General features: G+C 44.7%; 1 protein-coding gene across 11 annotated transcripts in view; it reads left to right on the top strand.

Moving 5' to 3' along the window:
• LOC118393084 (nuclear receptor corepressor 2-like) overlaps window positions 1-26,124 on the top strand; it is a 186,188-nt gene that overhangs the window by 120,376 nt on the left and 39,688 nt on the right. For 9 of the 11 annotated variants that reach the window (XM_035785371.2, XM_035785369.2, XM_035785367.2 and 6 more), the window contains exons 10-19: window positions 931-1,103; window positions 1,811-1,904; window positions 2,639-2,817; window positions 3,545-3,599; window positions 3,722-3,820; window positions 9,970-10,160; window positions 14,372-14,532; window positions 16,633-16,695; window positions 23,324-23,466; window positions 23,653-23,791. In XM_035785371.2, the coding sequence (XP_035641264.2) occupies window positions 931-1,103; window positions 1,811-1,904; window positions 2,639-2,817; window positions 3,545-3,599; window positions 3,722-3,820; window positions 9,970-10,160; window positions 14,372-14,532; window positions 16,633-16,695; window positions 23,324-23,466; window positions 23,653-23,791 (1,297 nt within the window). The remainder of the gene's footprint in view (window positions 1-930; window positions 1,104-1,810; window positions 1,905-2,638; window positions 2,818-3,544; window positions 3,600-3,721; window positions 3,821-9,969; window positions 10,161-14,371; window positions 14,533-16,632; window positions 16,696-23,323; window positions 23,467-23,652; window positions 23,792-26,124) is intronic. The other 2 variants (XM_035785364.2, XM_035785361.2) reach the window with 2 other exon arrangements.

Here is a 26,124-nt window from a genome sequence, read left to right as displayed (position 1 = left end):
CCTAGAAATCACCCGCCCTGACAGAAAATCTTTACCACAAATCAAGCCCTGACTGTTCCTGTGTAATATATTTCCACAGGGATACACTATGTTTAAGAACCATGCTTCACACCTGTGCATCAGTAAAAGGACATCTGTAATTGGGAATTGGGAATAATTCTATCGCACAGTTACACTAACCCCTAACTCTAAATGTAGTAACCGTATCTAGACTGTAATGTATAGAGGGGCACACACCCACTGCCCCATAGCACTGTTTGATGAGCCTTGTGCTGCAACGTCATGTATCCACTATCCAGTCATGGTTTTTAGTGTAAGTAGAGGCCAGCTCCAGGCAGGAGAGGGGATAGGTGCAGAGTGCGGCCTGCGGAGACATGTTTTAAGAGGCTTCAGAAGCCTATGTCTCCTCCAGGGTTAATGGTTTGCTTTACTGCCTGCCTCGCCGAGGAGCTGGGAAAATATGGAGTTTTGTTCTTGTCATGACTCAAGGTTACATTCAGCAGAAGCACAGTGCAGTATGCTGCATGGACAAGCATGCTGAGAAGACCGGGAGGGAGGAAGAGATTAGAGGACTAAAGAAACCAAGAGGAGGGAATAGAGCACATGAAAACAATTATGTTCATCACCATAGTCACCTTCCATGGGAATAGGGCTAGAGAATGCAACCTGGGTCCAGTATGATGAGTTGGTAGGAACAACAGCATGTTATTAGTGTATATATATTATTCGTTTATTACTGGTCTTTTCACGGATTTCACGTTGCTCTAGGCACTACTACTAGGCATATTTCCTTTGAATTCTGCTTTGTGGCACATGATATTTCAGATGTTCTAATGACATCCTGATATGAGGAGAAAAAAGGGACACTTGTTATTTGGTATGAGTTGTGTTCTTTGAAATGGTGATTGACCTGGTTGTTTGTCTTCTCAGGAACAGAAGTTCTGCCAGCGCTATGACCATCTGATGGAGGCCTGGGAGAAGAAGGTGGAGGGCATTGAGAACAACCCCCGGCGCCGGGCTAAGGAGGGCAAGGTACGAGAGTACTACGAGAAACAGTTCCCTGAGATCCGCAAGCAGAGAGAGCTGCAGGAGCGCATGCAGAGGTGAGTCAAGGCCCCGGGGCCTCCTGCTCCTCCTCAATATTCTAGGTTGGGGAGAGTCTAGTGTGCTGTATTTAAAACATAAGATACGTTTTTTTTTTTTATTACAATTCTTACCCCCTTTTCTCCCCAATTTCGTGGTATGCAATTGTTAGTAATTACGATCTTGTCTCATCGCTACAACTCCCGTACGGGCTCGAAAGCCATGCGTCCTCCCAAACACAACCCAACCAAGCCACACTGCTTCTTAACACAGCGCGCATCCAACCCGGAAGCCAGCCGCACCAATGTGTCGGAGGAAAGACCGTGCACCTGGCGACCTTGGCTCGCGCGCACTGCGCCCGGCCCGCCACAGGAGTCGCTGGTGCACGATCAGGCAAGGATATCTCTACCGGCCAAACCCTCCTTAACCCGGACGACGCTTGGCCAATTGTGCATCGCCCCACGGTCCTCCCGGCTGCGACAGAGCCTGGGCGCAAACCCAGAGTCTCTGGTGGCACAGCTAGCAATGCAGTGCCCTAGACAACTGCGCCACTCGGGAGACCAAGAGATTCCATTCTGTTAAAACAAAGTCTGATTACATTGAGTTGTTGCTTGATTACAGTATGAGCATAAGTGTGTCTGTGTGTGTGATGTCAAAGAAGGAAGAGCTCAGTTCCAGTACCTGCAGTGTGTTGACATGTCCTCTGTGTTCCCCCTGTGTGGAGCAGCCGTGCGGGACAGCGTGGAGGAGGACTGGCCTCATCTGCAGCCCGCAGTGAACACGAGGTCTCTGAGATCGTTGACGGCATATCAGAGCAAGAGGTGAGCTCTTACACTTCACCTCCCGCTCTCCACCTCTCCTTCCACCCTCTCTCCCCTCTGGACCAGCCATTTCTCCCATCTCTCAATATACAGTGTTCTTGTCATGCTTGTTGCTTGACTCACTCAAGCACTAATGTATTTGTCACACGTAAGTTACAGGACACAGTTACTGTAGCTGCATAACACTTAGAACTAGTTCAGGAAGCATGTGATGATTTGTGAAATGTGATCCAGACAGATGCACAAATACACACACAGAGTAAATAGACTATAGTTCTGCCACTTGCACAACCAAAGAGGTTTTACTCTGACCGTGGAAGAGGGGAGTGTTCTGAGTGTTCCACAGGAAAGGGAGAGCTGGCTTGTGAATAACAAGGCGAGCCTGTAAGGTCAGCCCCACTCAGCTGTGGTTCCTTCCATCTGGATAAGAACTGACTGCTCACACCAAGCGTGCAGCATCTCTCTCGTCCCCTCCTCCTCCCCGACCTCAAACTTCCTCTACGTCTTATGACCTTTTACACACTTAACAAAACACGACTGCTTCGACTGTCTCACCACCACTGTCTCTATACACTGTGTTCATCTCAGCCTAATGTTTGGAAAGCTCTGCTTTGGTGTACACTACAGTGTACTCACTCCAAGACATCTTGTCTGTTTGTCTGTGTTTGTCTGATTGTGTGTGTGTGTGTGTGTTTGTTTGTTTACAAACATGTGCGGGTGCGTGTTTGTGTCAGAACACCGAGAAGCAAATGCGCCAGCTTGCGGTCATCCCTCCCATGTTGTTTGACGCCGAGCAGCAGCGCATCAAGTTCATCAACATGAACGGCCTGATGGACGACCCCATGAAGGTGTACAAGGACCGGCAGGTCATGAACATGTGGAGTGAACAGGAGAAGGACACCTTCCGCGAGAAGTATGTTGTACACACCGTAGAATTACTCTGCCTAGAATGGCAGGAGTGTGTGCTGTGCAGTAGTAGACAAAACACTGTTTAGTTTTTCTGATAGCAATCAGACTGAGATAATGAACTATCCAAAGGTCAGGGAGTTGTTGAGGAAGTTAATCTTCCGTCTTTGTGAGAAATGGAGAATACATCAACCAGCCAAACCGAACTCAGTCTGAGATCAGAGACTGTAAATGCTTCCCCTGTGCAGAGAGGGAGAGAGAGAAGAGTAGAGAGAGAGATGCGGATGTGATGTCTGCTGCTGCAGTCTGGATTGTCTTGTCCACTCAGCCTAAGCCCATATAAAAACACATCAATAAGAGAGAGTTGGAAGAGATGTAAGCAATGTTCAAGACTCTCTGTGTTATCCGATTGGGCTATCGAGTAATGTTCGTCAGGATGTGCTGATAGAAGTATGGTGAGGGAGCTCTAGGTTAGTGTTGATGAGAGCATGCTTTAGATTAATAATTGAGTGATATATCTCTGGAGAGATGGATGTGGGACTGTGTTGTGATGTCAGCACTGATGAGAGCCTCTTCTCCCATCAACCAAACTACACATGCGTCACTCACTCGTCACTCACTGCGTCACTCACTCCTCAATTTACTTGCATATCAAAAGACTGAATGCTTCCAGATCATTGATTAGATCATTTAAAAAATAAAAAACATATTAATCTGTCTGCTCTGTGTCACAGGTTCATCCAGCACCCAAAAAACTTTGGCCTGATTGCTTCTTTCCTGGAGAGAAAGGTACAGTTTGGAAGATCCTTCACTCCATGCAGAGTGATGGACCCTGAGTCCTGGCACATGAGTAGTCTTTTTCACATCTTGTTTTGGAGATGAGGTCCTAGTAATGTAGTGTTTTGTTTCAGACGGTGGCAGAATGTGTCCTCTTCTACTACCTGACCAAAAAGAACGAGAACTACAAGAACATTGTGCGCAGGAACTACCGGCGTCGTGGCAGGAGCCAGGTACTGTAGTTACAGAACTTAACTTGAACAACTTCAAACCACTCCTAGGGCTGTTGCTGTGACCGTATTACCGCCACACCGGGTCATAAAGTCAGTCAAATTCCACGTGACCATTTAGTCACGGTAATTCGGCTTCTCCAAGCTCTGCTGCTGCTGCTGGTCAATAGTAGCCTTCCAAACTTGCTAACTGACTGGTACTCAGCACTCTGTTGTTCCTCTAATCACTCTGACATCGATGCAAATGTGATCGGAAATTTTATCTAACACGTCATGTGAGCTCAAGTTGCGCAACATTTCTACAGGTTATGCAATTGCGTGAGAAAACAGAGAGATGGCATCTACTAAAAAGAGGAGGATCCCATCAGCTTTCTATAGACTAGGCCTACTATATTTGTTTGTCAACTTTCCTAATATTAAGCACATTGCTTATCTTTACAACAAGCCTATAGCTTACCTGGCTGGCATGATAATGAACCACGGGAAAAGCTTCCTCCATTCGCTGTTTAAGTGCATAGATTACATGTGTTTCTTTCACTGCCCCTGTTTCCAGACACGTGCATGATAATGTTCCATTCTAAATCAAAACAAATTTCACGCAGATATTATTTAGTGTACCGTATCAGTCAAAAGTTTGGACAGGTTTTTCTTTATTTGTACTATTTTCTATGTTGTAGAATAATAGTGTAGACATCAAAACTATGATATAACACATATGGAATCATGTAGTAACCCAAAAAGTGTTAAACAAATCTAAATGTATTTTATATTTGAGCTTCTTCAATGTAGCCACCCTTTGCCTTGATGACAGCTTTGCACCCTCTTGGCATTCTCTCAACCAGCTTCACCTGGGATGCTTTTCCAACAGTCTTGAAGGAGTTCCCACATATGCTAAGCACTTGTTGACTGCTTTTCCTTCGCTCTGCTGTCCAACTCATCCCAAACCATCTCATTTGGGTTGAGGTCAGGTGATTGTGGCGGCCACTCATCACTCGCCGCCTTGGTCAAATAGCCCTTACACAGCCTGAAGGTACTGGGTCCTGTTGGAAAAAAACAAACGATAGTCCCACAAAACGCAAACCAAATGGGATGGCGTATCGCTGCAGAATGCTGTGATAGCCATGCTAGTTAAGTGTACCTTGAGTTCTAATAAATCACAGACAGTGTCACCAGCAAAGCACCATCACACCTCTTCCTCCATGCTTCACAGTTGGAACCACACATGCGGAGATCATCCGTTCACCTGCGTCTCACAAAGACACAGCAGTTGGAACCAAGAATCTAACATTTGGACTCATCAGACCAAAGGACAGATTTCCACCAGTCTAATGTTCATTGCTCGTGTTTCTTGGCCCAAGCCTGTCTCTTCTTATTATTAGTGTCCTTTAGTAGTGGTTTCATTGCAGCAATTTGACCATGAAGGCCTGATTCATGCAGTCTCCTCACTGCAGTCAGTCAACTGTCAGTTGACGTTGAGTTGTGTCTGTTACTTGAACTTTGTGAAACGTTTAGGCTGGGCTGCAATTTCTGAGGCTGGTAAAGCCAATGAATTTATCTTCTGCAGCAGAGGTTTCTCTGGGTCTTCCTTTCCTGTGGCGGTCCTCATGAGATCCAGTTTCATCATAGCACTTAATGGTTTTTGCGACTGCACTTGAAGAAACTTTCAAAGTTCTTGTCATTTTCCTGTATTGACTGACCTTTGTCTTAAAGTAATGATGGACTGTCATTTCTCTTTGCTTATTTGAGCTGTTCTTGACAACATGGACTTGGTCTTTTACCAAATAGGCCTATATTCGGTATACCACCCCTACCTTGTCACAGCACAACTGATTGGCTCAAACGCATTAAGAAGAAAATAAATTCTACAAATACATTTTTAACAAGGCACACCTGTTAATTGAAATGCATTCTTCTACCTCATGAAGCTGGTTGAGATAATGCCAAGAGTGTGCAAAACTGTCAAGACAAAGGGTGGCTACTTTGAAGAATCTCAAATATATAATATATTTTGATTTGTTTAACATTTTTTTGGTTACTACATGATTCCATATGTGTTATTTCATAGTTTTGATGTCTTAACTATTATTTGACAGAAAATGGAGAAAATAGTGAAAATAGTCAAACCCTTGAATGAGTAGGTGTCCAAACTTTTGACTGGTACTGTATGTAAAGACGAGATTAAATCAAGAATAGTCTGATGGGTGACAATATTAGCCTATCACTTGTGAATTATATATTATCACTTGTGAATGATGCCCAGCAATAGAAACTGCCTATTTTTGTGACATTTTCTAATCATAGTCGCACACCTCATGTAGCCTAGCCTATAGGCCTATATGTTTTGGTGTATAAGGTTTGTATCACAACTAAGGTGGCCAAATAACTTCTTAAAATTAAGCACATGAATCTGCTTTACAAGGGGTTTAGAGCCTAACTGGCATACATGTGCAGCTCGTGAGTTTCATGTTTATAATAAAAGCATTACATGCATAATTGCATCTGCGGTCACTTTTGATATTGGGGTTTACCCACTAATGGAACATTCGCGCTTATTACCTACTGCCATGTGCGCATTGCTGCGCTTATAATGTGATAGCCAAATAGTTTCAACATTTTAAGATAAATGTTCTGATCTGTTGCGTCAGCCACATTGCGTAAATCATTTTTTGGGATTCTAGTGGTTGTATTACTTAAGGATCTATCGCATCCCACAACTGTCCCAGACCAGGTTTGGAATATTTATTTTTCGCACAGAATAGAATAGGCCCACTTTTGTACTATGAGCGATAGTAGATTGACATAGGCTTGTGCTTTTGCTGTTCGTTAGGCCAACTCATCTTGTTGGCTGATGAAAAGTAAATGTGGACAGTTCTTCCAATATCTTCAATATGCACCTCGGAATTGGATAAGGATGTGCGCAGTTGCATCCCTGATGTCTGTCTTCACTTGTATCCTGTGAGAAAGACCCGATCACATGATTGAGAGCCATGTGAGTTAGAGGTGCTTCGAAGCGTGCAGCACTCAGGCACAACGCAGCACTCCGGGCCAAGGGCACAACGGCCACTGGCCGCAAAATCATGAATTTTTTTAGGGTGCATTATGGCCACAAAGGGGATACAGCCGTGAAATTCGAGGCATTACCAAGTGCCTGTCAAATAGTGAATGAGAGACTAATGAAGTGTGTACAGCCTACCCAATAAAGCAAAGCAGAGCTCATGCCTTTCAAGTGACATTTTTCGAAAACTTTTTTCAAATCATCATTCGAGTTGCATCATGCAGCCTTACATGGAACCCAAACCGGCTGCGCACGTGCGCCATTGTGCATACATTCATTTTGTCCCCAAACGCTATCACGACACGCAGGTTAAAATATCTAAACAAACTCTGAACCAATTACATTAATTTGGGGACAGATCGAACGGCATTAAATATTTATGGCAATTTAGCTAGCTAGCTTGCACTTGTTAGCTAATTTGTCCTATTTACCTAGCTTGCTGTAGCTAGCTAATTTGTCCTAGGATATAAACATTTAGTTGTTATTTCACCTGAATGTACAAGGTCCTCTACGCCGACAATTAACCCATACATAAAACGGTCAAACAAATCGTTTTTAGTCATCTCTACTCCTTCCAGGCTTTTTCTTCTTTGAACTTATATGGTGATTGGCATCTAAACTTTCATAGTATTACCACAACGACCGACAACACAGTTCATCTTTCAATCACCCACGTGGGTATAACCAATGAGGAGATGGCGTGTGGGTATCTGCTTCTATAAACCAATAAGGAGATGGGAGAGGCAGGACTTGCACCGCGATCTGCGTCACAAATAGAACTGACTTCTATTTTAGCCCTTGGCAACGCAGACGCTTGTTGACGCGCGCAATAATTGAATGATATAGATTTCTACATTTATTTTGCAGCGCAATGTATTTAGAATCAAACATATAGCCCAACATTTGTAGAACTAAATTTACATGAATAACTAAATGAAGCCTGTAGTAGTACCAATTTCATTGTTAACCGCTCAACACAGAATTGCTGCATGTGCACACTCCCTCAAATCATTAGGAGAAAATATTCATATATTATTCAGCTTTGTTCAATTGTATTAGTCCTATGAAGTAATGCCACAGAATTCTAAGCAAATATTGTCTGCTAAATGAACTAGTGTAGCCCACATCCATATGGCATAGCCAGATCAGGGCCTAACATAAGGACAAGTCAGAGTACGCTTATCTGTTCTTCTGAAATAGACTACATTTTCTTCATATCATGCCTCTTTAGACCTGTCTAAAATAAATTGATATATTGTGATGGTGTAGGTTATATTACATGGATTTATTCGACTTATTTAAATGTAGATGTTCCATAGGTCTGCATCAGTGGTTTGTAGGCTATGTGTGGAAGCCAGGAGAAGCTATATGTGTTTGTTCATTAACGGTCAATTACCGTTAGACCGACAGTTATATGCTTGACAGCCACCAGCTGCCAAAATGTCCTGACCGCCACACCCCACACCCCTAACCACTCCACTCTTGAGAAGGCATTAGGTGAAGGACGTTTGTCAGTAGAACATACATGGAGAGGTAACATGCCCATGGGACTCTGAGCAGTGGGATCACTAGAGGATAGGTCATCATGCAAGCAGCACACCGATTATGTGACACGTGCCATTGTGCTCCCCCTTCATGTCAGCACTAATGTGTCCGTATTGACAAGATTTTTTTTAAACAGGTGGTTTCCCATTGCTAATTAGCTCCCAGTTATTACTGAGGCCCAGATGGGGTGTTAGGCATTTAATCCAACGGCGGTGTGGTGGGTGCTAATGAAATGGTGCATTAATTAGCCAGCGACCTTTCTGTGGTCGTGGCTGGGTGTCTCCTCATCTCTCCCAGAGACACCTCATCTCATTATCTAGCTAGTGAACGTTTAGCTCAGCACACAAACACTACGGGTTCGTTAACAGAGCTGCTTGAGCACTGGTGCTAATGCTAATAACACAGGGAGAAGAACATAGGGAGGGAATCGAGGGAGTCGGCGAGTGAGAGATTTGTAGGAAAAGAGAGAGGGAAATGGGAGAGTAGAGGAAAAGGCTCAACAGGACCACAACAGCTAACGTTAATGACACCTAGAGAGAGAACAAGAGGCGGGTGAGTACGTAGTAATAACAACAAACAACTCATCAGCGCCCAGCCTTGATTAATATATATATATATTTTGTTTTGTAAAGCAGAGTAGCAGAGCAGAGATACAGTAGCAGGCTTTTAGATATCACCTGCCTGGGCCTGACTCATTTAAGACACCTGTGAATGGCCGTGAGTTTGCTGTTCGGTCTGTTTAGGTGCATGACTCCATAGAGATAATGGCAGTCTATTGAGATGATTGGGCTGCTGTTTGTTGTCTCCAGGTTCCCAGTGGGAGGGAGGAAAGGAGGGAGGAAAGGAGGGAGAGAGGGAGGGGGAGAGAGAGGGAGACCATGTTTATCCACTGGAGAATCAATCAGTGTTATGGCTTTTATTTGCGTTGGGTTGAGTTCATCTTTGAGAGAGGTGACATGGTTCAAATGGAGGAAGGTATCCCTGTGAGAAAGGTCCATTTTGATTTAGCCTCCTTCTCTCTTACTCTCTTTCTCTGCCTTTTTTGTGTTTCCATGCCCAGAGCTAGATGTAATGACTCTGTTATTAAAGTAGACATGGGATTGGATTGGCTTCACCTCTAGCTATAAAACCATTTACAGAGCTGTAAGAAAAATACCTTAGCACACAGCACAACTCTCATATGCTGAGGGAACTGTCCTTTACAATGCTCAAAGAAGTGTAGTTTCCACCAGTTATAACCGTGTTAGTGGCAGGTCTTTGGCAGTCTGCAGTATTTCTTTCATGATATGAACCTGAGACCAGACAGACAGGAAGTGGAAGAGGAAGTGGTTCTGGGTGCCAGATGAAGGAAGACATATTGTGCTGTCCTTGTGGTGTACCTACTGGTATTGATGGCAGAATGACCTCAACGCTACTACACAGCTCATGTTTTTGTGTGTGTATATAGGTTCTTATGCGCGTCTGTGTGCGCGTGTTCACACCATGTTTCCTGTTACCAGGGATCATGTTTGTAACTAACTAAATGTTGTCGTCTTTTCTTCCACCCCAAAAGCATGGCCAACAGCAGCAACAACAACAGCAACAACAACAACAACAGCAGCAACAACAGCAGCCGCAACAACAGCAACAACAACAACAAGTGAACCGCAGCAGCCAGGAGGACAAGGAGGAGAAGGAGAAAGAGAAGGAGGGAGAGAGGGAGGAGGAGAAGACTGAGGGGGAAGAAAAGGAGGATGTAATGAAGTGAGTTTTCTTGCCTTCCTCTCTCTAAATTAAGTTAGTTGTTTGCCCTGACTAGATCAGGAAAGGTCATCATCATAACCCTGACTAGATCAGGAAAAGTCATCATCATAACCCTTACTAGATCAGGAAAGGTCATCATCATAACCCTGACTAGATCAGGAAAGGTCATCATCATAACCCTGACTAGATCAGGAAAGGTCATCATCATAACCCTGACTAGATCAGGAAAGGTCATCATCATAACCCTGACTAGATCAGGAAAGATCATCATCATAACCCTGACTAGATCAGGAAAGGTCATCATCATAACCCTGACTAGATCAGGAAAGGTAATCATCATAACCCTGACTAGATCAGGAAAGGTCATCATCATAACCCTGACTAGATCAGGAAAGGTCGTCATCATAACCCTGACTAGATCAGGAAAGGTCATCATCATAACCCTGACTACATCAGGAAAAGTCATCATCTCTTACTTTTAAAAACATCTGTTTTTCTTTTTCTCACTCCCAGTAGGCCACATTTTTAAGATTCCTTATTACATTTTTTTCAGAGTATTAAACCTGCAGTGCCTTCAAAGTATTCACACACATACCCTTGACTTTTTCCACATTTTCTTGGGATTAAAATGTATTTAATTTGTAATTTTTTGTCAATGATCTACACAAAATACTCTGTCAAATTGTAAGACCTTTTTTGTTGAAGCTCCTTTGGAAGCGATTACAGCCTCTAATCTTCTTGGGTATGACACTACAAGCTTGTATTTGTGGAGTTTCTCCCATTCTTCTCTGCAGATCCTCTCAAGCTCTGTCAGATTGGATGGGGAGCGTCACTGCACAGCTATTTTCAGGTCTCTCCAGAGATGTTAGATTGGGTTCAAGTCCAGGCTCTAGCTGGGCCACTCAAGGACTTTCAGAGACTTGTCCCAAAGCCACTCCTGCGTTATTTTGGCTGTGTGCTTAGGGTCGTTGTCCTGTTGGAAGGTGAACCTTCGCCCCAGTCTGAGGTCCTGAGCGCTGTGGAACAGGTTTTCATCAAGGATCTCTCTGTACTTTGCTCTGTTCATCTTTCCCTCAATCCTGACTAGTCTCCCAGTCTCTGCTGCTGAAAAACATCCCCACAGCATGGTGCTGCTACCACTGTGCTTCACCGTAGGGATGGTGCCAGGTTTCTTTCAGATGTGATGCTTGGCATTCAGGCCAAAGAGTTCAATCTTGGTTTCATCAGACCAGAGAATCTTGTTTCTCATGGTCTGAGAGTCCTTTAGGTGCCTTTTGGAAATCTCCAAGCAGGCCGTCATGTGCCTTCTACTGAGGAGTGGCTTCCGTCTGGTCAATCTACCATAAAGCCTGATTGGTGGAGTACTGCAGAGATGGTTGTCCTTCTGGAAGGTTCTCCCAACTCCACAGAGGAACTCTAGAGCTCTGTCAGACTGACCATCGGGTTCTTGGTCACCTCCCTGACCAAGGCCCTTCTCCCCAGATTGCTCAGTTTGGCCGGGGGAACAGCTCTAGGAAGAGTCTTGGTTGCTCAAAACTTATTCTGTTTAAGAATGATGGAGGCCACTGTGTTCTTTGGGACCTTCAATGCTGCAGAAATGTTTTGGTACCCTTCCCCAGATCTATGCCTCAACACAATCCAGTCTCGGAGCTCTACGGACAATTCCTTCGACCTCACGGCTTGGTTTTTGCTCTGACATGCACTGTCAACTGTGGAACCTTATATAGACAGGCATGTGCCTTTCCAAATCATGTCCAATCAATTGAATTTACCACAGGTGGACTCCAATCAAGTTGTAGAAACATCTCAAGGATGATCAATGGAAACAGGATGCACCTGAGCTCAATTTTGAATCTCATACTTATGTTAGAAAGGTATTTCTGTTTTATATTTTACATTTCAATAAACCTGTTTTTGCTTTGTCATTATGGGGTATTGTGTGTAGATTGAGGGAGAAAAATGATTTAATCCATTATAGAATAAGGCTGTAACGTAACAAAATCTGGAAAAAGTGGTCTGAATACTTTCTGAATGCACTGTATATTGGAGAGATAAGAATGCAGCCAATGCTATGTGTTTAACGAGATATAAATGGTACTCCTCTTGTCTATTTCATGTTTGGGTGTGAAAATGATCGTTTGTAACCTCAGATACTCTTTGCATATCTGACGAAATGCGGTTTCACTGTGAGCCCTAGTTCTTGTGTTGTGGCCATGTTTAGATAACGTGTCATAGATTCTCTGTATGATTTTCAGTTCTTGCTGTGACTAATACGTTTCTTGTAATTCAGCAGAACTCTAGCCGAGTAATCCTTCTCCTCCTACTTTTATAAACAGCTGTTTTCCTGTTTTTCTTCTCTCACTCCCAATAGGCTACCAAAAGTCACATTTTTAAGATTCCATACTTATTTTCTTTTTCGATGGGAGGAAAAGTGATATGATTGACAGCCTAGCAACACCGTTACTGTACTGTCGGTTGCTACAATAATCCAGCACGTCTCCAGAGCTTGGAGCTCCAGAGTGTGTGATCTGCTGTGTGATGCTGCCTTGACCTGGCATCTCTGTAGGCACAGTTCCAGCGTGATGGAGAGGAGGATGGTGAAATATGTCAGTGCTGCTGAGCACTGCAATCTATGTGAGCAGTGGAACAGCACTCACTCAATGCAGTGTTGTTGTCTTCACTCACGCCGCCAAACTTACCCTAGTAAAACTGACTATCCTACCGATCCTCGACTTCGGTGATGTCATCTACAAAATTGCTTCCAACACTCTACTCAGCAAACTGGATGCAGTTTATCACAATGCCATCCGTTTTGTCACTAACGCACCTTATACCACCCACCACTGCGACCTGTATGCTCTCGTCGGCTGGCCCTCGCTACATATTCGTCGCCAGACCCACTGGCTCCAGGTCATCTACAAGTCCATGCTAGGTAAAGCTCCGCCTTATCTCAGTTCACTGGTCACGATGGCAACACCCATCCGTAGCACGCGCTCCAGCAGGTGTATCTCACTGATCATCCCTAAAGCCAACACCTCATTTGGCCGCCTTTCGTTCCAGTTCTCTGCTGCCTGTGACTGGAACGAATTGCAAAAATCGCTGAAGTTGGGGACTTTTATCTCCCTCACCAACTTCAAACATCTGCTATCTGAGCAGCTAACCGATCGCTGCAGTTGTACATAGTCTATCGGTAAATAGCCCACCCATTTTTACCTACCTCATCCCCATACTGTTTTTATTTATTTACTTTTCTGCTCTTTTGCACACCAATATCTCTACCTGTACATGACCATCTGATCATTTATCACTCCAGTGTTAATCTGCTAAATTGTAATTATTCGCCGACCTCCTCATGCCTTTTGCACACATTGTATATAGACTCCCCTTTTTTTCTATTGTGTTATTGACTTGTTAATTGTTTACTCCATGTGTAACTCTGTGTTGTCTGTTCACACTGCTATGCTTTATCTTGGCCAGGTCGCAGTTGCAAATGAGAACTTGTTCTCAACTAGCCTACCTGGTTAAATAAAGGTGAACCAAAAAAAAATTTGCGTCACATGTTTCACAGGGAAGAGCAGTGAAGGATGGAAGTCAATCATCATCATGTCCAATCTTCTAGTGACGCTCCCAGCTCTCTGAATAGAGGTTGGACAAGTTGGAGTTGTTTGGTGCTGCTGACAAACAGAACAGTGAACAGGAGTTGTCCTGCCTGTCTGAATGAGTGGTGTTGATCATGATGAAGCATCTTCAGTGCTTCCAGTACTTGGGCTGAGGAGAGCAGGCAGAGGAGTCCCTGACTCCCACTGCCCCTGTGGTGGCTGCCTGTAACCCCTGGCACAACTGGCACTGCTATATCTGGTGTGCAAGGTAGCAGGACAGGGCCGCCTTAGAATAATGGACCAGGTGAAAATGAATGGAAGAACACCGGCTACAAAATCACTGTTTATCTGTTAGCCTGCCATGACACTGACGGGATATATCGCCTTACTTGCAAAACTCCAAACTAATCTCTCCTGAGCCTTGAGGCCTGTGTGTACGCGTGCCTGTGCACGTCTGTGTGTGCTTTGGCACATACTGTAGTTATTTTCAGTTTTTTAACCCAGACAGACCTCTGCACTTTGTCAGGATTTAAGTTAACAAACTAAACCGTACACGTGCAGGCAGTGAGGAAGAGGGTAATCATGATGATGTGACTGACACTCTTCCTGCAGGGACGATACCTCTGGTGAGGACGGGGAAGACAAAGAGCCCACGGTGGCCTTAAAGGGTCGCCGCACGGCTAACAGCCAGGGCCGGCGCAAGGGCCGCATCACCCGCTCCATGACCAGCGAGGTGGAGGAGACCGCCACTCCGCCGCTCAGCGGTGAACTCGGTACGTCTCACACTACTGCTATAGTCTACACTGCCACATGTCTTTCACTGCATCTTCACCCACTGCTCTTTTCACCTGACTACATTTTCATCACACAACTCATAAACCGAAAGAGCCAGGGTCTCTTTGAGCAGAAATATTTAACGTCTATATTTTGGTCTGAAATGTCGCTGATTGGCGGTATATTTGAAGGAAAAATATGGCCATGATATTGCTGGAGCATGTCTGTTTAGTAGGTCCACCTGATTGAATGTGAACTGAGCACATGAACACTCTCGTCATTGCTGTGTTTATTTCCCTTCTGATATCCCACACCACAAGGGTGCACTGTAGATCTGTCTCAAAACAATTTGACACATGTGCACCGAATACACACACACCTTGGCCTGGAAGGTGCCTTTAAGATAATTTTTGCCTAAACAAGAGAGAGCCAATAAATTGATACTTAATGAGAAAATACCAGGGATGCTTTAAGAAATGAGGAGATGGGAATCTCAATGGCCAGTGAATGGAGGAACGTACAATGAACCTACATAAATGTATGTAGTTCAGTCCTTGAGCTGTTCTTGTCTATTGATGTTCTGTATTATGTCATGTTTTGTGTGGACCGCAGGAAGAGTAGCTGCTACTTTTGGTAATGAGGATCGTAATAAAATACCAAAATACCAGCAGAGTGACACATTGTTATGCTGCGTCACGCAGTTGCTAAAATAATCATCACGCAATCCCTTCTAAAAGTCAGATTATGAGTCAGTGTGCTTATTTTCCTCAACTGTGTAATGTCACGATTTCAAAGCTATATACGATATTACAGAGAACAAGTTAATTATCTCACATCTCTGAAAAGTTTTTTAATGTTGTGCTTTTTGTTTAGCAATAAAATGCTAATTAATTACATAAAAATCATACAATGTGTTTTTCTGGATGTTTGTTTTAGATTCCGTCTCTCACAGTTGAAGTGTACCTATGATAAAAATTACAGACCTCTACATGCTTTGTAAGTAGGGAAAACCTGCAAAATCTGCAGTGTATCAAATACTTGTTCTCCCCACTGTATATACAGTGTGTGCAAAAGGCATGAGGAGGTAGGCAATAAATAGGCCATAGTAGTGAAGAATGACAATTTAGAAGATTAACACTGGAGTGATAAATGAGCAGATACTTATGTACAAGTATAGATACTAGTGCGCAAAATACCAGAAAAGTCAATAAAAACAGTATGGGGATGAGGTAGGTATATTGAGTGGGCTATTTACAGATGGACTATGTACACCCAATTGACTCCTATTCACTCCTTGGAGTGCACTCCCCTTCCCAGAATTGCCCAGAATGCACCACATGGCTCATTGACAATGTAGGGCAACGTACACAATGGGCGTTAATGCGAGTTTCCCCTTCTAATTTCTTTAAAGTATCCCGAACGTACTCATTAAGGCAGCAATACTCATCTGTCTCAGCTTTTTATTCTCTCTGCAGTTTGCAAGGCTGCCTTTATATGCATGCACACACACACGCTGTAGCTGTAGGCGATTAGGGTTTTCATGTTTCAACACTTCAGTGAGTGGTTGGTTGCTCCTGCTGCTGTGGGTTTGTCCCTGGGAATCCCCAGGTGGCCTGATCCAGCCAGAGGGGCTCTGTTCTGATCAGTATCTCTAGTGTCTCCTCTCACTGTTACTGGGCTTGTTTCTCCGTCCTCGCCTGCTGTTACTGTGCCCGTCACAGCCCTACAGAGAGGACACAACAGCACTGAAACCACAGCTCCTCTCCTCTTCTCGTTTTCTTTCCTGTCTTCTCTTCTGCCAGGGTCAGGCTGGTCCCTACTGTAGATAGTTGGAACAACCACTTATTATGTCTCTAATCATTAACTGACTTTCTCCTCTTAAACTAACAGCCCCTGTCGACCGGCTCTACTGTGCTGCACCAGCAGGCAGCAAAGACAACCCTGCCCCCTAGCTTTTCTCTTTTCTCTCTCTCTGTCTCTCCCTCTCTCTCTCGGTCAGTCGCTCGCTCGCTCGCTCGCTCTCTCTGTCTACTTGAGACTCCCCTCCCCCTCCCTCCTGCCCGCTTTCTAACGTGGTGGTTCTGCTTTTATCCTTTCAGCCAATCTGGAGATGAATGAGAGCTCTCGCTGGACTGAGGAGGAGATGGAAACCGCCAAAAAAGGTAAAGAAAAATCGAACAAAAAACAAGTTACCTCTGTGTTTGAAATACGACCCAGCAGCGCCATTGTCATTCAAAAGAAAACTTTCCTTGTCAAAGAGAAAACCACCCATAGAATTAGCTTGGCAAGGTTTTCTCGAAAGTGGTGACAAGTGCATGTGCCTGTGACTTCCTGTCAGACGGGCTAGGCTGCAGCCACGTGCTGCCTGTCTGTCTGCCTGTCTGCCTGTCTGTCTGCCTGTCTGTCTGCCTGTCTGTCTGCCTGTCTGTCTGCCTGTCTGTCTGCCTGTCTGTCTGCCTGTCTGTCTGCCTGTCTGTCTGCCTGTCTGTCTGCCTGTCTGTCTGCCTGTCTGTCTGCCTGTCTCTGTCCGTCTGTCTCTCTCTGTCTCTCTCTGTCTCTCTCTGTCTCTCTCTGTCTCTCTCTGTCTCTCTCTGTCTCTGTCTGTCTCTGTCTGTCTGTCTCTGTCTGTCTGTCTCTGTCTGTCTGTCTCTGTCTGTCTGTCTGTCTGTCTGTCTGTCTGTCGAGCTCCACTCTGCTGCTCCGCTGCCTGACCCAGGGCTGTGTCCTACGCGCCTGCCATGGCTGTTTCTGAAGCCACTGTAAAAGTCCCACCCTCTTATCTTTGGCTCGAACAGCTCCAACTGCAGAAGTCTGTTTACTCTTTACATGGCCTGTTTATTGTCTTTGACTGAAGATTACCCTGGCCCCGCCTGGCCTGTGGGTCCTGCAGAGAGAAGGTGGCTGTGATTTTGCCTGTCTTTTTGCTGTGGTGTTTGTGTTGCGTGTGCTGCACACAGTTCAGTCTACAGCAGTGGTAGGTAACTAGATTCACCTGCAGAGTGTATGGTCGATGGGCCACAACGTAATTATAATAACTTGTACTCTGCAAATTGACCACAACTAAGCCCAATAAAAGTTAACTTAACTTGATTACTTTGAGACAAGATCACATACGTCTCTTTTTTTATGGGAATACTTGGGAACAGATTTCCTCAAAAACTTTACTGAAAAACTCTGGGGGGCCCCCCCAAAAAAATACCTTGCGGGACGGTTTGGGCTGTTTTGATGACGTGTCATGGATTCTCTGTATGATTTTCAGTTCTGGGTATGACTACTACCTGTCTTGTGATTCAGCAGAGCACTTGCCGATCTGTTGTGTAATAATATTTTTTCTAAAGAAGGTCCTTTATCACCATGAATGTGCTAGTGAAGGGAGAAATCCTATGCAGCAGACACCCAGTCATTCTGTCTCGTGGTGTGGTGTTTCTCCTGCTGCTGGCAGTCTGCAGACTCTGTCTCGGGGTTGTTGTAATGACTGGCGCTGGCCCTTGAACATGGTCCTGAGTAGTAATCCTGCTTAATGTCTTCAACTCCATTCTCCCGCACTGGGATTAGTGGGCCGCTGCATCCCAGGGGATTAGTCCTGCAGCCCAGTGGGAGCTGGGCTTCTATGAAGGGCTTATGTAACCACAACCACAGGGCCCCTGTCTGGGGGGGAGGGGATCTTTAACCCCCCCCACCCCCACCCCACTCCACCATTGCTCATCAGCCAGTAACCATGCCTGCCAAAAGGGCTTCCCCCTCCACGGCTCCTCATATGGAGAGTAGCCCACCAGTCCCAGCCCAGCCCCGCTCCCCTAACACTGGCCTGAATGTAATGCCAGCCCGACAGTCAAGGTGCACACTACACTTCCAGGCGCTTGACCTGTATATGTTTTAAGAGGCTTGCATCTCCTGATGCTAATGTGTTTTTCCCCTTGTGCTAAAAAGATCTCAATAATGACATTCATAGCATGGCAGCATTTCAGCGTGGCAGTGCCAGGAATCCCCCATGGGATGGCAAGGCCACAAACTTCAACAGATTGCCCTTGTCTTTCCTGGACAAAAAGCCTGGCATCTTTAACAAGGGATTGTAGAACTTTGTTAAGTCTCCCTCCCTTGTCCTTATATATTATCCCTTTTAGTGTGTGTGTGGTGTGTGTAATTAAGGTAGAGCTCTATGCGCGCCTTACTTGAACAATTTAGGAGCACCCAAATACATTTAGGAGCACAATTAATGTATTTGAGGGAGTTTTTATTATAAGAAATTATTAAAAGTGCAGGAATAAAAGTTTTTTGGAGTGTGCCATGCTCAATTAAGTACAATGTACCCTTAAATATTTGAGTCACTTAGGTGAAAGAAAAATGTTCAGCTGCCCCTTTAAGGGGCGGGCCAGTTATGTGGTGGGACCAATCATTTATATATACACTAGAGGACTGACAAGGGCAATGTTTTGAAGCCACCACACCTCCGTCTTGACACTCATCCTCCATTGTAAAAATATATATATTTTGGAAGCAATAGAAATGAATTTATTAATGTCTAGATTCATTTTTGACACATTTATTATATTACAGACACCTAAAAGCATACTTTTCAATTATGTTATTTGAGTTAAACATAAAAAATAAAATAATATATAACATACTAATGTTACTGTCCCCACTACAACTAAATACTTAAATACATGTAATTTTGTACCTGAAACATTTAATGTAAATACTGTAGAATTCCATTCATTACTATGGAGGACTGCTCCTACTGGGGAGTGCAAATATGGCCGACTGGTGGCTTCAAAGGTTCTCATCAGCCAATAAGTTACATCACAAATACAGGGTATATATACATCATTGGGTGGGACGCCCAGGTCTGTCTGTGAGAGAAGATTCTCTGACGTCTCATCCCTAGCAGTTGAGCAAGCTCAAACTAACATTGAAAAACTTGTTTTTTTATTTTACCTTTATTTATACATTTTTTTTCTCATTGAGATAATATCTCTTTTCCAAGAGAGACCTGTAAACAAAACGATGTAAATAACCAAGAAACAGGAGTCAGTCATGTTTAGTAGACTTTCGGGTAAATTCAACCAACTTCTATGCCTGTGCACTTTTTAAAATGAATCTTTCAGCACTTCACTCACAGTGCGCAGAGCGCCCAAGGCACTGTTGCTGCTCGAGGTGAAATATATGGGACTCTAGTTCTTTGTGTGATTAGCTACCAGCAATGAAACAAAACGGCAGAAATACCTTTTTGCTGTATATCACAACTCGCACATATGCTCATACGTTACTTTTTCAGTTCACACACATCTATTTTTAATGCGGAAATGCGATTAAAATGGTCGCACTGTAGAGCCAGGTAAGTGTGTGTGTGTGTGTGTGTGTGTGTGTGTGTGTGTGTGTGTGTGTGTGTGTGTGTGTGTGTGTGTGTGTGTGTGTGTGTGTGTGTGTGTGTGTGTGTGTGTGTGTGTGTGTGTGTACTCGCTCCTTGGCTAGTGGTTATTATGCAAGTTCTCTAATCTGGCAGGCTTACTTGGGCAGCCAGGCAGCTGGATAATCAGGTCGCTCCCTCCATGCCTGCGGTAGTACTGTACAGGTCCTTTTAAAGGAGTAGTAGGTAGAGCTCTCTCTGTTGTGTTCTGCTGTGCTCTGGACTGTTGGAGTGGATCAGGCCAGAGCATTCTCCCCCCTTTCCTCTCGTGCTCCAAACTCTCTCCTCTGGCCTCCCAGTCAGTGTGTCCTGAGATGGCACAGGCCCAGATTGGCAGGAGCTGTGGAAGATTATTTTTTTTTTTCATTTTCGCTCTCTCCGTTTCTCGGTGTTGTTGTAGACTGGAGAGGGGTCACATTCAGGATGAAAAGCAGGTCAGTCAGGAAAAATGTGAAACCCTTTATGCTTTCTCATGGTATCAACATCATCTCCCCCTTTCTCTTCCTTTCCTCCATTGTCCCTCTAGCTCAACTCCCCTGCTCTCACTCTCTCTCCTCTGTTTACCCTCAGACTAGCTGTGTATGTGTTAGAGAGAGAGAAAGCAAGCGAAAAAGAGAGACGGAGAGGGAGGGTGTGTGTGTAGGTGTAGGTGTTTATGTAGGTGTTTGTGTGTTTATGTAGGTGTTTGTGTGTGTGTGTGCGTGTGCAGCTCTGCCTGCTGGCAGTGAGAGTGAAAGAGGGAGGGAGGGGGAGTGAGAGAGGGGAGAAAAAAGGGAAAGATAGAGGAGAGATCAGATGAGGGGAGAGAGAGGCTGAGCACAGAGCACCGCCCCACAGTCCCACTTTCCTGTGAAAGTCCTCCCAGACAGCAGCCATTGGGGAAAGACCCGGCGGAGAACAACGGACTAGCCCTGACGGAGAGCGAGCGAGAGTGTGGGGGAAGTGAAAGGGCGAGGAAAAGGCAAGACTCAGAGAATGTGCTGTTTTGAGCATGTCAACCTGACACTGGCTCTAATATCAGGCCAGCAGGAGGGGTGTGGAGGCTGAGCTGGAGCCTAGCTGTTTTCTTTCTCTGCCCCTCTGGAGTGGAATCACTACCTGCCTTCTCCACAGAGATCAGACTGCCGATAGCGTGATACAGACCAGGGGCACGAGGGACAGCTGGAGTGACAAGCACATGAGAAGGAGGACACTCACCCCCCGGCCCTGACTAGGTGTTGATTGTGCCGTTGATGGGAGGAGCTTTTATGGAAATGGAGGACCGTAATTGGTTGATTGAGTTTGCCACCTGCTCTAGCTGAGCAGCAGCTGATTGGATGCCTGCTTCCTCTTGTGTGTTGCTCCACTGGCCAGGACCTGAGGCCAATGGAACTGGAGCTGCTTGGGATGGTTTCTGTGCTCTGGTTAAACTGAATGGACTGGATCTGTGAAAGTGAGTCGTAAGAAAGTGACCCTTGACTTCCAGTGAATTAATTGCAGTGTGATTGCTTCAGGTTCACTGGGTAGAGCAAAGTGTGCGTGTGTGTATATGCGTTCTTGTGTGTGTGTTCTTGGTGTGGCACGTAGCAGGGTGTCTGGCTGGACTTGTGTGCTCTGGGCTCAGTGGGCTGTCTCCCTGCACCCCGGGACAAGGCTGTAAAAGGTTAATAGGTGTTGATCACGTGTTCTTCTCTCTTGGAACGAACCTGGTCGTCCGGCCCGCTCTCTCTTTCTGTCTCTCACATCTCTCCTGCTTTGCCTTCCACACCTGTAATTAATATTTAAAATGAAATACCCAGTCTAGTTTTAACACTTGATGGGTTGTACATTTACACAGGCCCTGAGAGGGAATATGACAGTGTTTGTGTGTATACAGTCATGTGAAAACTTAAGTACACCCTTTGGAAAGTCGTCTTTTTGAAATATATTTATTATATTTGGACACATGTATATTTGAGCTAAATTTATGCAATTAAAATAAACAAAAATGTAATTTCCTCAGGCAGGAAAAATTAGGATCAGGTGCACCAAAACAGGTGCAAATGATTAGGAAATAATTAGAGTACCTTGGGAGGGTCCATCCTTCCATAAAGAGTAGAAACTTGGTCTGGTTTTAACCATAAGAGGATGTGGTAAAACACCATGCAAATATCAGAAGACCTATCCGAGGCCCTCAAAAGACACATAATTGATGACCATGAGTCTGGGAGTGGGTTACAAATCCATTTCCAAGCCATTCGAAGTACATCATTCCACTGTCCAACAGATCATCTACAAATGGAGAAAATTCCAGACCACTGACAGTCTAGCTAGGACAGGTCGTCCCACCAAATTCAGCCCAAGAGATGCCTGAAAGGTGCTCATAGAAGTCTGTAAGAACCCCAGGGTAACATTAAGGGATCTACAGGCCTCTCTTGCCACAATCAATATCGAAGTGCATGAGTCAACTGTCAGAGAGACTACACAAACATGGCCTACATTCACCTGCTGTTGAGGTGGTACTTTTAACCTGTAGTGAACTTTTGTTGGGTAAATAAATACAAGATGGATAGGAGATGGTGCAGGCCTGGTGCTTTGTAAAGTGTTGTCTTATCGTGTGGCTGTTAGATTGTTGTTCTACTGCCTCCGTTTGGAGATATTATCTTGGGAACACATGTCTAAAGTTTTTTGTCCTAGGAAGTTGTTCAGTGGGTCCATGCCCACTGATAACGGAGCGTGGCCTGGCCCACGAGAGTCTTTCCTCATGCCAGAAGCTGTCAGGCTGGCACAGGAAACAATTGGGCGTTGTAAGCTCCTTACAGTGGCTACTGTTAATGAGCTGCCCTTAGCTGACTGGACACTCTGGGCTCGTTCCACATTGCAACCACCATTGCAGGCGACTGACTACTCTACAAATCACCTTGTATCATAAGTAGCTACTCATTATTATTTGTAGATCAATCAGTCACAATTTACCCACAATGCATCACGGATGCAGTCAACTCGAACGTGCTCACTCACTCACACAGTAGCAGTGTGGTCCCAAGACAGGTTGATCTGTCTCAACTTTGGGTACAGCAGGGCTTCTAGCCTTTTGTGTAAGGCACTGTCATGTGGTTGACCGGGAAAAGCACCAGTCCTTATCAGAATGACCCCAGCCCAGCGATGAGAATTAGGGATGTCATTAGTTAGATTGATATGACAGGTTCAGCTGAGAACAACACATGGTGTGATTATGCAATTTGACAAAACTGTTGAGCTGGAGGGGAGGGAGGAAAATATCTTGGACTCAACTGACAGATGTTTATTGACAGACCGTCGTTCTTCATGTAGTAAATTAGATTTAAATGATTATTCTATGTAATAAAGTCCTGGCCTGTCTGCATGTGCTGTAGTCTAATCCTTGTCCATGTTTCTTCCAGGTCTTCTCCAGTATGGTAGGAATTGGTCAGCCATCGCCAAGATGGTGGGCTCCAAAACTGTGTCCCAGTGCAAGAATTTCTACTTCAACTATAAGAAGAGGCAGAAACTTGATGAGATTCTGCAGCAGCATAAAATGAAATCGGTAATGTCTCATCTTCCTTTCTAGAACAGTTAAATGATCAACTCTTTCAAAGGAAACCTATAGTCTGACCTAGTAATGCAAGCCATTCCTCCTAGTTACAGACAGCAGTAGGCACATTTACCTTGTGGTTCTCGTAGCGTGTTGTTCCCAAGCTGCGGTATTTAGTGTGTGTTGGGTTTCACCCAGGAGAGAGAGCGTAAGGCGCGGCGTAAAGGCAAAGCTCTACAAAGTGAAGAGGCCAGTGCCCCGTCTGCTGCCGAGGAGGAGGAGATGGAGGGCTCCGGGGCCAGCGGCAACGAGGAGGAGGCCCCCGAGGATGGAGAAGGTAGGAACAACACACACACTTACAATAATCAACGTCATAGAGGACAGGGAGCCATTGTCAGTATACCGTCCATAAGCACTTTCAGAATACTTCCATGGACTTGCAATCACTCATTCACATGGACTGATTAGAAACCAGCCATGTACACTTTATGTTGAAACTAGTTTATGAAACCGTTTTCAATCAATTTGAAGGTTATGTTTTTATGATTACGTTATGTGATGACAGTATTTCTTGATTAGAAATATCTGGAGTGCCTTGAGTGCTGAAGGAAGAATTAAGTGCAATATGGACTTTTAACAGCATCACAATAATGTCTGTGTAGAACATGGAGTTGAATGCGATTCCGAGAATACAAAGACTGCAATCATCAAAATGAGATTCTGACCATGGGTGCATGGGAATTCAAAGCACTTGGCTAAGACATTCATTATTTAGAAAAATACTTTTTTGCTCTATCAAATATTTCCACACATGTGGTCTACATACCAACATCTGCGTTTTTAATTCTAGAATCTTCTTTTGGATCCTGGCTGATTGCTCATATTACTGGTAGACTCATTTAAATACCCTGGGTTGATAACGGCCCCTCAACTCACTTCAGGCCAAATTCGCAATACTGTTAACTGTTATTGCTCGTCGTTTATAGTATATTAGTAACCTTGGCATCTCAATAGCTCAGTCTTTGCATCTAGAATCAATATTTGTGGGAATACTTCAACAGATTTTGGTTAAATTCCTGGTGATTTGAGTATTTTTGACCCAAAATTAAAATGACATAAAGTGCATTTGGAAAGTAATTCAGACCCATTTACTTTTTCAACATTTTGTTATGTTGAACATTTATTAAATTGTTTTTTCCCCTGAATAAATCTACACACAATACCCCATAATGACAAAGCAAAAACATGATTTCCCCCCCCCCCCAGTCCCTGCCACTGAAAAACTCCCACAGAATGTTGCTGCTACCACCATGCTTCACTGTAAGGAAGGTGATGAGCAGTGCCAGGTTTCCTCCAGAAATGACGGTGGCATTCAGGCCAAACAGTTCAATCTTAGTTTAATCAGAACAGAGAATCTTGTTTCTCATGGTCTGAGAGTCCTTTAGGTGCCTTTTGGCAAACTCTGAGTAGGCTGTCATGTACCTTGTACTGAGGAGTGGCTTCCGTCTGGCCACTCTACCATAAAGGCCTAATTGGTGAAGAGATGGCTGTCCTTCTGGAAGGTTCTCTCACCTCTACAGAAGAGCTCTGTCAGAGTGACCACTGGGTTCTTGGTCACCTCCCTGACCAAAGCCCTTCTCCCCCTATTGCTCAGTTTGGCCGGGCAGCCAGCTCTAGGAAGAGTCTTACAGGTTCCAAACTTCTTCCAATTATGAATGATGGAGGCCACTGTATTCTTGGGGACCTTCAATTCTGCAGAAATGTGTCTCGACACAATCCTGTCTTTGAGTTTTACAGACAATTCCTTCAACCTCATGGCTTAGTTTTTGCGCTGACATGCACTGTCAACTGTGGGACCTTATATAGACAGGTGTGTGCCTTTCCAAATCATGTCCGATCTGTTTAATTTACCACAGATGCTCCAATCAAGTTGTAGAAACATTTCAAGGATGGTCAATGGAAACAGGATGCACCAGAGCTCAATTTGGCCTCTCATAGCAAAGGGTCGGAATACTTATGTAAATAACATATTTCTGTTTTTTATTTTCAAAAGGCCTGTTTTCGGGCCTCCCGGGTGGCGCAGTGGTCTAGGGCACTGCACTGCAGCGCTAGCTATGCCACCAGAGACTCTGGGTTCGCGCCCAGGCTCTGTCGCAGCCGGCCTTGACTGGGAGGTCCGTGGGGCGACACACAATTGGCCTAGCATCGTCCGGGTTAGGGAAGGTTTGGCCGGTAGGGATATCCTTGTATCATCGCGCACCAGCGACTCCTGTGGCGGGCCGGGTGCAGTGCACGGTGTTTCCTCCGACACATTGGTGCGGCTAGCTTCCGGGTTGGATGCGCGCTGTGTTAAGAAGCAGTGTGGCTTGGTTGGGTTGTGTTTCCGAGGACGCATGGCTTTCGACCTTCGTCTCTCCCGAGCCCGTACGGGAGTTGTAGCGATGAGACAAGATAGTAATTACTAACAATTTGATACCATGAAATTGGGGAGAAAAGGGGGGTCAAATGTTTTTATTTTTATGTTTTCACTTTGTCATTATGGGGTATTGTGTGTAGATTGATGAGGGGGAAAAAACTATTTTATTTTAGAATAAGGCTGTAACCTAACAAAATGTGGAAAAAGTCAAGGGGTCTGAATACTTTCCGAATGCTACATATTGCCGACCACGT

This window comes from Oncorhynchus keta, chromosome 14 (assembly GCF_023373465.1).
Source record: "Oncorhynchus keta strain PuntledgeMale-10-30-2019 chromosome 14, Oket_V2, whole genome shotgun sequence".
Taxonomy (NCBI): domain Eukaryota; kingdom Metazoa; phylum Chordata; class Actinopteri; order Salmoniformes; family Salmonidae; genus Oncorhynchus; species Oncorhynchus keta.
This window is presented reverse-complemented; position numbering and strand designations above follow the sequence as displayed.